Source organism: Eleutherodactylus coqui, chromosome 13, assembly GCF_035609145.1.
Source record: "Eleutherodactylus coqui strain aEleCoq1 chromosome 13, aEleCoq1.hap1, whole genome shotgun sequence".
NCBI lineage: Eukaryota > Metazoa > Chordata > Amphibia > Anura > Eleutherodactylidae > Eleutherodactylus > Eleutherodactylus coqui.
In genome coordinates, this window is record NC_089849.1 from 98,585,512 (window position 1) to 98,599,587 (window position 14,076).

Below are 14,076 nucleotides of genomic sequence, written 5' to 3' on the forward strand. Positions count from 1 at the left end.
CATGCACTTTTCGTCTGAACGACGATTTTAAGATGAGCTTAAAATCCATCATTCAGCCATAGAGAGATAAAGTATCTCTCAACAGACCACAGGCTGTGTTCTCTACAGGAGCCGGGAGACTACAATGTATTCTGCTGGCAGCCCCAACGAGAACAATGCAGCTGTGTGCAGAGCCCAGCGTGTGTTTTATCAAACGCTGGGCTCTTCAAACAGCTCCTGAAGGCCCATTTACATGCAAATGGAGATGATAAAGGTGTTAATGAACATTCTTGTCCATTAACACTAGTGTAAAATGATCGCTAAAACGTTCAATCGTTTGAAAGTGTATCTTTGCGTGTAAATGGGCCTTTAGAAAAACATGGCCGTTTTATTCCAGAAACAAGCACTGCACCCTTTCATCAGTTGTGTCTGGTATTGTACCTCAGTCCCCTTCACTTCAATAGAGCCAAGCAGCAATCCCAGACACAACCCCATAGACGGGTGCGGTACTATTTCTGGAAGAAAGCAGCCATGTTTTTCTAATCCTGAAGAATTGTAAAGGCAGGCTCACACTAGCGTAATTTAATCACATATTACACGCACATAATACACAGTGAATGGATCCAATGAAAGTACATTAATTGTCATAGATTCATTCACATTTGCGTATATACATTGCGTATTATACGCACGTAGGAAAAAACGCAGCATTTTCTATTTTACCGCGTATTACATGCGATAAATGGGCACGCAGTAAATGCTGTGCACTGCATATGTGCAACGTCGCTGAGTGACAGTGCGGAAAGTTTAAAGAAAAAAGGAAACCAAGACGACTGCTACCATCGTTCACTCTTCGGCTGAACGATGAGCTTACAATCCATTGTTCAGCCAGAGTAGATAACAGACTGCAGGCTGTGTTCTGTATGGGAGGCACTTACAATTACACTGTATTCAGCTGACAGCCCATTCGAGAACAAATGAGCTTATAGCAGAGCTCAGACCACCTGCTGTGTTCTGCAAGCAGCCCCTGGAGGCTCATTTACATGCAAATAAAGTTAAGTGCGAATGGGCATTACTGTCCATTTGCACTTTATTCAAGATGATCGCCAGAACTTCCAATCTTTCAATCATCTGAAAGATTGTATTTGCGTGTAAATGAGCTTTAAGTCGGACAACCTTTTTAAAGCACCATTTACATACAACGATTATCGCTCAAAAGGAGTGATAATTAGGTCTTATGAACAATAATTGTTGCGTGTAAATGGTACCATTGTTTGCTTTTCGTTCGAACGATAATTTTAGTTGAGTTTTTAAAATCTATCTTTCAGCTGGAGAGCTGATAGCAGGGACCGCATGCTGTGATTTTCCATGGGAGCACTGATAACATTGTATTCAGCTGCAGTCCCACAGGAGAACAAAGGGGCTATATGCAGATAACAGACCACCAGCGTGCGTGAAATACGCTGTAATGCACAGTAGAAAGTCTCCGCCATAAACATTATACAATTAAGGCCCTTTTACATGGCCGACAGGTCTTTTAAACGACTGCGCAAGCCTGACGACCTTAGCGGTAACATTAGCGCTCATGCAGAGCGTTTACACATAAAGACTTGCCGCTGACTTGAGGGCTTCTCGCTCAGCGCTTCACCTCCTATGCGAAGTGCTGAGCGGGGAGCGTTTACACGAACAACAAGCTTGCGATCCAGTGATATTTTATAAGAACGAATTTTGAGCAATAATCGTTCTGTGTAAAAGGGCCTTTACCATCGCAGGAAAAGCCTTTAAGATCAAACTGAATAAAATAAATACCGAAGATGGAATCTTACTTTGATCTGCATAATTCTTTGCTTTCAGCTCAAGTTGTCTGGTTTGAGATTCCAAAAATTCAACCCGAACCTGCAAATCCTTCTTATCCTGTTCTTGCAAATCTTCAAATTCAATGAATTTCTAAAGAAAAAAAAAAGTGTAATAGATTAATTAAGAAATCCTTCGGGCCTTCTTTCTCAGGTCGCCTCCCCCTATGTGTGTCATGTTGTAGCGAGTGGCTGCATTAGCAATTATTTTTTAAGAGACAATGCTAAAAAACAATTGAGACAAGACAGTAATCTGTAGCGACTTCCTGTATCATACTTTAACATGTACACTAGGTGGCGCACCACTATCATATACAATTCTGGAAACATTTCCTGCATCAGCAATGGTTAAAAACTGTAAGATTACCCAATTCATATTTAATGTAAAAAAGCTGATAAAAGGGGGAAAAAAAAAAACAAAAAAAAAACCACATGCCCCTTAGTCTTACTCTTCCATCAGAGTTAAAAATGACTTTCGGCTATTGGATACATCTCTGGTGACAATAAACCTGCCAGCAGTACAGGATCAGCACCAACCTTTCTCTGATAGAGGCGTGGTATAATCATTCAGGATTCTAAGAAAGCTGGGTGGCAATCTAATGGCAGCCATATGGGGCGTCACCCAGCCTTTCCATATAAATACAGCCAATAATGGGAATAACCCGTTCTCATGGTTGGCAGCGCTTCAAGGACAATTCTTACAAACAAAAATGTCCCTAGTTTATTTTTTCAGAGAACGTTCCCAAGCCAACATGACTCCTTCAGATAAATGCCCTTACAGAACTCCATCTGTTAGCAGGGCGGATGTACACCGCGGCTCCTGACCATCACAAGACACAGACCTTCTGATCATCACACCGGCCCTGTGGCCCACAATGCACTGGGACGAGGGTGCCAGATAACATCAAGCTCCCATGGTTACACGACTTCTCATCTGATTTCTCATAAAAAGTGCAGAGTCCAAGGCGCTGGCCAAGCCAGATATGTACTGAAGGGCTCTAGAACCCATAGACCGACGGCTGAGCCGATGCAACCACCTACTAGATATGGTCTTACAGATGGGGGGGGGGGAAAGGGGGGACAGTGATTTGGAGGAAAGGTGGGGGGGGGGGGGGAATTCCAGTAATTGGGCCCTTAGCGATCTTTAATCCAGAGAATAGGCGGTAGTGTTTCTAGTCGGAGTACTCCTTTTGGGTATGTTCACATGCAGCAGCAAGGGTGCGGATCCGCAGCAGACTTCACCCCTTCTATTGAAAGGATGAAATCAGTTGCATCAAAATCCGAGCCGATGTTTGGAATCTCATTCAGTTCGAGGTGGATTGTGGAGTCGGTGATACCCCCCATCTCTCATACACGCCCGTCTGGTCTGTTCACATGGCAGACTGCGAAAGTTTCAGGGCAAATGCTGCCTCATAAAACAGCGTCAAAATCCGCGTGCAGAATTCCAATGCAGAGACAAAGAAAGAAAAAGTCATCTTTTTAGTCTTCTCATCAGAATTCCGCATACAGATGTTGCCCAGTGGGAGGGAAAACTCTGCAAGAAGTTCTGTACTGAAATGCAGTGAATATTAACATGTTTTTTGTTTTTAGGTGAATTCCACTGTGTGCCCATACCCTCCCTTGGGGTATTTCACACGCAGCGTAATTGTGGCAGATTTTCAGCAATGGATAATCCACATCCATTTTCAAGTAAACACGGTGTAAATACCCGCACCATTGGTTGGATCTGCAGCAGATTTCACACTTCCATAAGCAGTCAGGTTCGCTCCAGATCCGCTACCACCGTGAAGATTTGGGGGATTTTGGTACAAGTTTTCCACACCATTTCCGCTACATATGAAGGTCCCTCGCACAAAACATAGCCAGACTACCTCGCCGTGTGTTTAATAGCCAATATCTGCAAAGTATATTAGAGAACTGCTTACACAAACTCCCTGCATAGAAGAGCGCCCAACATCACTTTCAGGTCGAAACCCCATGTCCTACAATGCATCGTCACAAAACCTGCTCACTTTAGACTGAACCAGCAGGGGGGGTGATGTGAGCTCCTGCAGACAGAACTAACAGAAACCCCGAACGAGACATAAAATTAAAGGGGTTGTCCCGCGCCGAAACGGCTTTTTTTTTTTTTTCAATAGGCCCCCCGTTTGGCGCAAGACAAACACAAGGGATGGGTTAAAGAAAAAAAAAAAGTTTAGTACTTACCCGAATCCCGGCTCTGCGGCGACTTCTTACTTACATTACCAAGATGGCCGCCGGGATCTTCACCCACGATGCACCGCGGGTCTTCTCCCATGGTGCACCGTGGGCTCTGTGCGGTCCATTGCCGATTCCAGCCTCCTGATTGGCTGGAATCGGCACACGTGACGGGGCGGAGCTACGCGATGACGCGTAGAAGGGGGCGGAGCCAGAACACAGCTCGTGCCGAGACCCAAGAGAAGGGAGAAGACCCTTCTGCGCAAGCGCGTCTAATCGGGAGATTAGACGCTGAAATTAGACGGCACCATGGAGACGGGGACGCCAGCAACGGAACAGGTAAGTGAATAACTTCTGTATGGCTCATATTTAATGCACGATGTATATTACAAAGTGCATTAATATGGCCATACAGAAGTGCTTACCCCCACTTGCTTTCTCGGGACAACCCCTTTAAGTGTACCCCCACTTTCAGATTACTCTGCCACGTGTGTACACCATCAATCGAATACGAACATGTTCCACAGCGCTTTACAAATCATGAGTAGTGGGATTGTTGGGCATTATAAGACTTGTTTCCTGCATTTATCATTAGTATTCCCTTCCGCAGGCTCTAATTCTCAATTGTCCTTTAGCTGGTGGGTGGAGATTAGCTGCCGTACCCCTACACTGCACAAATAGGAGAGCGGGATTTCTTTTCACTCTGCTGCACTCTATAAGTACCAGCAGCATGGACGACATTGTACTGCAGTACTGAGCAGTGTAGCTGCAATCTCAATAGCTGTGACACAGTAAAGACTTATTAGCAGCAGCATCTGTATGACTCTCCACTTTTCTCCCTCTTCCTCCTCCCCTTTCCAAAGACTTCTATGACCAGCATGAGATACCACCACACACATTTTTCCTATAATCTGTACTGATGTCTCTGTTACTAGAGACAGATGTCACATAACAGGCAGTAGACAGCAAGCTAGAAAGAAGTGTAGGTACTGTTGTATCTTGTTTCCACCAGAAGAATTGGTGGAGACCTGGGTTTGACGGCTTGACATTCAGGGGACGCCCACAGATTGCGATTGGCTGATGTAGCCTGTCGCTTACCCCGCTGCCCTGCCATCCCCGCTACTAACAGTGTGCGATATGCAGTGGCATGTACCCCTGGCGAGCACCCCGCAGCTGACCTGACAGTGTCCTATCTCCTCTCGTGTCTCTGCTGTTATCTGGGCTGCCCGTGACCCGGCCCCAGCCCTGGAACGGCTTGCCATGTCTCAGCTCACCTGCTCCCTGGCTACCAGCAAAGGATGCATGGATGGATTGCTTGGGGGGGAAACCAACACAACAGCTGCGCACCACCTTCGCTGCTGCCAGAAGCACCAGCCTGATGACATGCAGCCGGTCACTTTTTTCCCTGTAGGCCTCTGAACTGTGCTGGGCGCTGCGCTGTAACTCCGTCTGGCTCTGCAGTGTGGTCCCTGCTCCGCTGCGACAATGTTCCTTGGTCGGACATGCCGAAAGCACCGCGGCCGAACTTGCATCTTGGCTGCTCGCGGCACACTTGCTAGCCAGGCAGTGAGTCTTTTTGTTGCCCTCCACAATGTGCTGGCAACTGTAGTAAGTATGTTCTTGGCCGAAGTATCTTCCTTGCCGGACAGCAATGCTGTAGCCAAATTGGCAGCTTCCGGTGTCGACAAGATACAACAGCAGCGGAAGGGTGACCTCTAGTGGTCAGCAATTTAGAGATTTTTAAGCACAAAATCATTTAAAAAAGGTAAATAAAGGGATTTGCACTTTTGCTAGTTGTCACATAAGTACAAGTTTGTTCAAAGGGTAGTGACCAGTTAAAGGGAGTTGTGTCAGCAGTTTTGACAAGGCAAACAAAGCTGACATATCTAGGTAGGGGAAGGGGACAGTTTTGGTAAACATACTTGTGACGATAGAATTAGTAGCAGCACCATTGTAAAAACTAACTTTGATCCCAGCACAGGCTGCCCTGTAAGTGCCCTAGAGGCAAGTGCTCTGTGGTCTATGCACAGCTCCGAGTGATGGCTATAGCATCCAATCAGGAGACAGAACTGCAGGACATGTGAAGACCAGAGAGCACTTCAGGAGAAAAGCCTGCCTCAGGGATGCTGGTGGCCATAGTGTGCATGGTAGAATCACTTTACATTGCATGCTATGGACTGACATTGCTGTGGACCTCACAGCGGGCGAATTCTGCAGCAAGAATCTAGATTAATGCAGCCACTGGCAGCGCCATCTGAGGTAGGTATAAAATCTGTCTCCAGCCCCTCCCTAGAGCTGTGGTTTTGCAGCATCAAACTCCTTTTAAAATCAGTAAAACGTGATATGAAAAGTAAATAGAATTTAATAGAAAGTTATGTGAATCGTGCCCCCCACCATGGGCCACTGCTGACCATGAACCTGCGATGACCCCTGCAGAGGGCTCTAGAAAGTCCCAGGCCAGCAATCCCCGGCCTGAGCCGATCCATCCCCACCCTTTGTGATGTGAACTGACTGAGCTAAATCTCCCTGCCAGCATTGTCCACAGCACATACCCTCACTGCTGCGCCCCTCGCTGCTCTGGGTGACCAGCTCTTCCATCTGTCCCTCACTCGAAAAACAACATTTTCTCTATTTTCGTAGCCAGTCCTATAATTGTCCTCATTAACCTCCTGCGCATTCATCATCTCTGCCATCCAACAACTCCACAAGATGTCCCAACACGAGCACCAAAGTCACAGGACGGACCCAAAGCTGGAGGACTGCAGATAAGAGCCATAGGTGAGAGATTCAACTGTTATAGGGGAAGGGGGGATCTAAGTACAATGACTCCTCTCCAAAAGACCACCTCTTTGAGTAGACCATCCCTCTTATTCATGTGATAGACAATACATGTCATTAATGGTGGGGAGATATATAGGCTTCTGCAGTGCTTCACAGCAATGGGTTAATGTCCTGAGGGCTTGTTCTAACCACAGCTAGTTCTATTACAGTGACCTTCAACCAGTGGTGAAACTACAACTCCCAGCATGCCATACTTTTATATATACATACTTAAATGTACGAGTTCCGAGATATTTTTTTGTTATTTTTTTCCATATTATGGGGGAAACATTTCATTGTAATGAGAAAAAAAAGTTCTACAAGACAGGAAGCCTTTGCTGCACTGGGTGATTGTTATCTCATTAGTCTGCAGAACTGATAAAGCTTATTATTGGTTGGGGAGGGGGAGGGGTCTCTTTATTATGGACTTAAACTTTATTACCCTTCTTATTTTATGGCATATTAAAGTTGTATAATCACTCAACTCCCCCCCAAAAGATGTACAAATAAAATAATGGAAACGCACATTCAACAGGAAAGTACTCTATAAATTCACCACAACTTTATAGGGGACTGCTTAGCATTTTGCATCGGTGCCTTTCACGCAGGCGGAATATTTCTGCTGGGACACAGCGGCATTTGGTAATGCGGAATTCTGCATCACAATCTATAGGGCTTACTGCAGGCAAATATAAAACCATTTCCATTCTTCATCCATCCAGGGTCTCCCCGAGGACGGGGCCCTTTTTATAATTCTCGTTTTTTTTTCTTCTCCCTACTTCCAATGGAAGCTGTCTGTGGGAACAGCACAAAAATGGAGCATGCTGCGATTTGTTTTCCAGACCGCAAATCAAATCCGCATGTTTTAATGCATTTGCAGACGCCCATGCACCTCTATGGGTGGCTTAATTTGCGGATTCCACAAACCAAACTGGCCCGTGGACACTGGGCCTCCATGTGTCAGCCAGTGACCATTAATTGGGCGATATATGGGAAAAGTAGGTTATAACAATATTCAGATGGGGAGATGGAACAATAGCTCTTAAGCGCCACCTATTGGAAGGCAATATTCCTACAAGTCAATGTGAGGCTTTTTAACCTCTTCCCGCTCCATGACGTACCAGTATGTCATGGGAGCCTGGTACTTCCCGCAACATGAGGTACCGGTACGTCATCGGGATAGCGCGAGATCATGACTGACCTCGCGCTATCCCGCAGCGGGAGCCGTGTGTCAGTCATAGCCAGCCTCCCGCTGCAACAGCAGGGGGGCATCGGAGAGGCGCCCCCCGCGGTTAACCCCTTCCCTGTTATCGCGAGAGCCCGGCCTGTCGCCATGGCAACAGGACGCCAGACACTGGCGTCCTGTAGTGCCAATGCCTATGATCGCTGTATAAGCGATAAGGCATGGCAGGGCAGTAGCTCTGCCATGCCTTATCACAGCGATCATAGGTACAGTGCTGCAAGTCCCTCAGAGGGACTCAAATTGTGTAAAAAATAATTAAATTTAGATTAAAGAAATGTAAAAAAAAAAAAAGCAAAAAACCCCTTTTTTGTGCTTTTTTTAAATATTAGCATTAAAAGAAAAAAAAAAGGTAAAAAAAAAAAGTTTTAACCCCGTATATTTGGTATTTACGCATCCGTAACAACGTGTACAAAAAGTTGAACACGCTTTTTATTTTGTACGGCAAAAAGCGTTAAAAAAAAACCCTAAAAAAGAGGCAAAATGCTAATTTTTAGCATTTTGCCTCCCAAAAAAAATGCAATAAAAGTGATCAAAAAAGCCGTACATTCCCCAAAATGGTACCCATAAAAACTACAGCTCGTCTCGTAAAAATAAGCCCTCATAGAGCTCCGTCCATGGAAAAATACAAAAGTTACAGGACTCTGAATGCAGCTATAAAGAAACCCCCCCCCCATAAAAATAAATAAAATAAAAGGGGTTTTATTGCAAAAAAGTGTAAAAACCTAAAAAAAAAAAAAAAAAGAAAAGAATTTTGGTATCGTTGTAATCGTACCGACCCGCAGAAGAAATTTTGTGTGTCATTTATGCTGCATGATTAACGCTGTTAAAAAATAAAAAATCTATGGCAAAATTGATGCGTTTTCTCTCCCCGTTATCTTTAAAAAAAAAAAAATTATAAAAGTTTTACAATATAGTCTGTGTACCCAAAAGTGGCACCGATAAAAACTACAGTTCGCCATGCAAAAAACAAGCCTTTATACGGCCGCATCGACGGAAAAATAAAAAAAAGTTATGGCTTTTGAAAAATGGAGATGGAAAAATACCAAAAATCGCTTGGTCCTCAACGCCAAAATAGGCCATGTCATTAAGGGGTTAACATGCCCTGTAACAAAGATTGGGAATTGTGAGCCTAAAGCTAAGGAGAAACGATACCCTTCCTGACCCACGTCTGTAGACCTCTCGCTAGCCATACCAGAAGCCTACTGCACATTGACGTGGGGCAATCACCTCCCGAAACAGCTGTCTGTGTATGGTGGTCTTCTCTTTCTGGAGGAGATTCTGGCTTTGGATCACAATTCCCAGTCATTGTTCCAAATCTTGTTGAACCTTCTGACACTGACTTGTAGGAATGCTGCCTTCCAATATGTGGCGCTGTAGAGGTGATGTTCTAACTTTTTATTTGCGTATTTCCAGAGGAACATGAATGGCCTTATAAGTCTCCTCACACATTCTAGGTGCTCTCACTAAGGCCTAATGCACAGGGGCGGATTTTTGCTGCGAAATCCAGAGCGGGCGTTGGCCTCCCAACAATAATCCTTCCATAGCATGCAATGCAAAAAAGATTCTTCATGCACACGAGCGGAAATCAATTGCGGTTTGCACTCACGGATGAAAAATCTCAGCATACTCCATTTTCCTGCAATTCCTGTATGGACTGCTTGCATAAAGTTAATGGAAGCAGTTTGACCCGCGGCCCGTCTTCAATTAACATTGCGAACGGGCCGCGGATTCTTAAGGAAAAGCAGGAGTTTAAAAACAAAACAAAACAAAAAAAAAACTGTATTGCACATGTCCAACGGTGAGCCATGTGGACCATCTAATCCACATGGACGACGACGCCTACACACACAGGTACGCAGGATTCCCCACACAGAATCCATGCGTACCGTGTGCCTGAGGCCTAAGGCCGCCTGCACACAAATCCGACTCCGTGCCCGGCCAGCATTCGCGCGTACCTGACATTGTGTCTCTTCTATACTGTGGATGGTTCACACGGTTTGCTATCGGACATATGCAGTACAGTTGTTTCTCCGCATTGTCAAGGGCCGTGGATCACAGTTTCTATTGACTCAAATGGAAACCGTCCGCACGGAATCTGCACAAAAATAAAGCATGCTGCGATTTTCTGCAAGCGGAGGGGGAAAAATAAAAATAAAATTGCAGTTGCTGTCCGCTCGTGAGAGTGGACATGCGGATGCTCCATTCGTTTGAATTGGTATTGATCGTCCGTGCGGGAGTCGATCGCGAATTCCGCAAGTCTAAGCCAGTCGTGTGCAGGCAGCCTAAGGAGAGACAGTACCCTTCCTAACCAATATTTCAGCTAGTAGGGCACCATCAACACGACCCGGGGGATCACACAGGGTAGAGCTCAACTGCTGACCTCTCAGATCTGGATGTGGAGATTTCCTGTAGCTACAGGAGCTTCATGTGGATGTTCTACAGACGTCAGCGGCGGTCCCGGACATGTGGTTATATCACATCCTCAGGCCACTGCATGACATCTGCCAACCATAAGGCAGGAAGCCACAGCAGAGGAAGCGGGACCCCTCCCAGGACTACCATTTCAGCTCATCCAGCCAGCAGATAAAGGGTTTATGAATGTTATTTATGTATTAGATCACATGAAGGGTGAAGACTTACAAACCTCTATATTGTGTCTCTAATTCATGAAAAACAAACATCTAAGTAACTTTACAAACACAAAGGTCCCTCATCTAGAATACCAACTGCTTCCAGGAGGAACATTGGATACAGAAACCAGAACCTTATGGAAAACGGATTGCAAAGCCCCAAAATACGAGGGGCTGCTGATAAGTCTTTGGCTTTACCCAGAACAGACTCGAGATAGGAAGATGAAGCTTTACATTTCCTCCACATACTCTCCACTGATGTCAACACACTTCTTACATCAGTATTCCAAGTTCTGTAAGCCTTGCAAAAAGGAGGATTTCGGTTGTGCCTCAAACCAGTCATCCGTAGCAGCCATAGCATCAGAAATGGTGTGAAATTTGGTACCCTTGAGGTGTTTCTTCAGGTTTGGAAACAGATGATAGTCGGAGGGAGCTAGATCTGGTGAATACGGTGGGTGTGACGTCAACCAGCTGGAAGCCTAGCTCCACCAGTTCTGCCGTGGTCGCTTGTGCAGTGTGAGCGGAGGTGTTGCATTGCAGGAAGGAGATTCCTTTGGACAGCTTACCGCACCTTTTGGCCTTCAGAGCTGCCTTCAATTGGTCCAAAAGTTCAATGTAATACCTTGCATTGATGGTGGAACCATTTTGAAGGTAGTCCACTAGCAGCACGCCCTCCTTATCCCAGAACACAGACGCCATCACCTTAGTGGCTGAACTTCTTTGGGTGAGGAGAACCACTGTGCCTCCACTCTTCTGACTGCTCCTTGGTTTCAGGGTCATACAAATAAATCCAGGTCTCATCCATGGTGACCAGCCGATCCAGGAAGTTCTTATCAGTTCGGAAACGCTGACAAATGGACCGGGAAGTTCTCACTCGCATGCTTTTCTGATCTGTTGTCAGACATTTGGGGACCCACTCTGCAGATCGCTTCTTCATGTTCAAATGTTCATGGATAATGATACAAACACGTTCACCAGAAATCCCCATGATGTCCGCTATTCCTGCAGCTGAAATTGGTCGATTCTCCAGTATGAGGCTGTGCACAGCATCGACGATCTCCGGAACAACAACCTCTCTCGGTCGTCCAGGACGTTCCTCATCGTTGGTGCTGAAGTGGCCCGTCAGTTCTTAACTGTAGAATATGAAGGGCATTGATCCCCCAATGTCTGCCACATATCACCATGAATATCCTTCGCCGACTTTCCTTGCAGAAACCCGAATTTTATCACTCCTCTGCTCTCATTTGCTGTGAATATCGCCTTAGACTCCGCCATTTAGTTTTCCCGCGTGCCTAGATCACTGTTGCCATAAGCTACAAACACATATATTAGACACATAAGGCTATCATGTGATGTAACATGTTACCATAGAAACAAGAAAAGAACACAAAGCCAAAGACTTATCAGCAGCCCCTCGTAGCAGCATTAAGCCGATAACTATTACATAAAACAATCCCGCCCTACAAGAAGTTGGCATTTTGCTGCAAAACTCGGCATGCAGTTCCATCTCAGACAGATGGAAAGAGTTGTGGTGTGATTAGATGGATGGTCTTGCCACCTGGGCCGTTCCAACCAGACTGTTAGAACGAAATGGGACCACAAGATGACCGGGCTCAGGACGCCCTTGACAGACCACTAGTAGAGAGGAGCGTCTGATCATCCAACAAGCACCAGCCGCTCCAACTGTCTGCCATCTAGAGATAGGTGGCGCCGTTTCCAGGAGCACGGCGCCCATTATATGTACGGCCTTTGACACCCCCCTACTGTGGCCTCCGTTTGCAGTGGTGATGTTAATGATGAAATTGGACGCTACGGAGTGGAACCGGGTGTCTTCAGCGACTAATCCATATATAATTTGGGCACTGACAGCAGCCGTGTTCATGTCTGGAGACCTCGGGGGTGGGGTGTGGGGAGCCTCAATCCTGCCTTTGCTGTGGAGCGGCACACTGCCCCCGGCTGGTGTGATGGTCTGGGAGGCATCGCATACAACAGTCAGTCACCCCTAATAATGGTATGACGGACAATGACAGCTCAGAACATGTATGGGACCATCTGAGATGCCTATGAGTTTGCATGATCTAGAGAAGTGTTTCCCAAACACCAATCCTCATGATCCCCCACAAGTAATGAATCACATCTTCTATTCAAGCTAGAGGCGGTACAAGAGGGTACTAGATCCTCCTTGCCCACCCGTATCACATCTTGTATCCAAGCTAGAGGTGGTAGAGCAGGACACTAGAGCCTCCATGCCCACCTGTATCACATCTTGTATCCAAGCTAGAGGCAGTACAACAGTGTACTAGAGCCTCCATGTCCGCCCGTATCACATCTTGTATCCAAACTAGAGGCAGTACAACAGGGTACTAGAGCCTCCATGCCCACCGGTCTCACATCTTGTATCCAAACTAGAGGCGGTACAACAGGGTACTAGAGCCTCCATGCCCACCGGTCTCACATCTTGTATCCAAACTAGAGGTGGTACAACAGGGTACTAGAGCCTCCATGCCCCCCTGTATGACATTTTGCATCCAAGCTAGAGGTGGTAGAACAGGATACTAGAGCCTCCATGCCCGGTCATATCACATCTTGTATCCAAGCTAGAGGCAGTACAACAGGGTACATAGAGCCTCCATGCCCGGCCATATCACATCTTGTATCCAAGCTAGAGGCGGTACAATAGGGTACTAGAGCCTCCATGTCCGCTCGTATCACATCCTGTATCCAAGCTAGAGGCGGTACAACAGGGTACTAGAGCCTCCATGCTTGCTCGTATCACATCTTATATCCAAGCTAGACTGGTCTGCGCGAGCACGCCGGAGCAGCCCCATTCAACGGGACAGAAGAGCAGACTGCGCAAGCGCATCTAATCGGGGAAAAGAAGGCTTCGGTCGGCGCCATGGAGACGGGGACGCCAACACCGGAGGGGGTAAGTGTATAACTTCTGTATGGCCAATATTTAATGCACGATGTATATTACAAAGTGCATTAATATGGCCATACAGAAGTGCTTAACACCACTTGCTTTCGCGGGACAACCCCTTTAAGAGCAGTTCTAGTACTGCAGTGCACTATAGAGGCCAGTCAGTGCATGCACTTTAATAATGTAAGAGGCTTTAAGGTTTTATTGTGTAAAAGTCTAAAGAAAATATATACATACATATATATACACACACACACACACACACACACACACACACACACACACACACACACACACACACACACACACTTGGTATTGACGTAATTAAAATAAGGTAAATTTATACAGAAAGGTGAAGGCACACAGGAAAAAAAAGTGTCAGAGTTGCATTCTTTTTTTCCCGTACATTTCTGTTCACAATACATGCAATGAAAA

The 14,076-nt window shown here is 46.0% G+C and overlaps 1 protein-coding gene across 2 annotated transcripts in view; it reads right to left on the reverse strand.

The window, feature by feature from the left end:
- Window positions 1–14,076, reverse strand: part of SPAG9 (sperm associated antigen 9) — a 79,408-nt gene that overhangs the window by 48,035 nt on the left and 17,297 nt on the right. For both annotated transcript variants that reach the window (XM_066586615.1, XM_066586614.1), the window contains exon 2: window positions 1,806–1,926. In XM_066586615.1, the coding sequence (XP_066442712.1) occupies window positions 1,806–1,926 (121 nt within the window). The remainder of the gene's footprint in view (window positions 1–1,805; window positions 1,927–14,076) is intronic.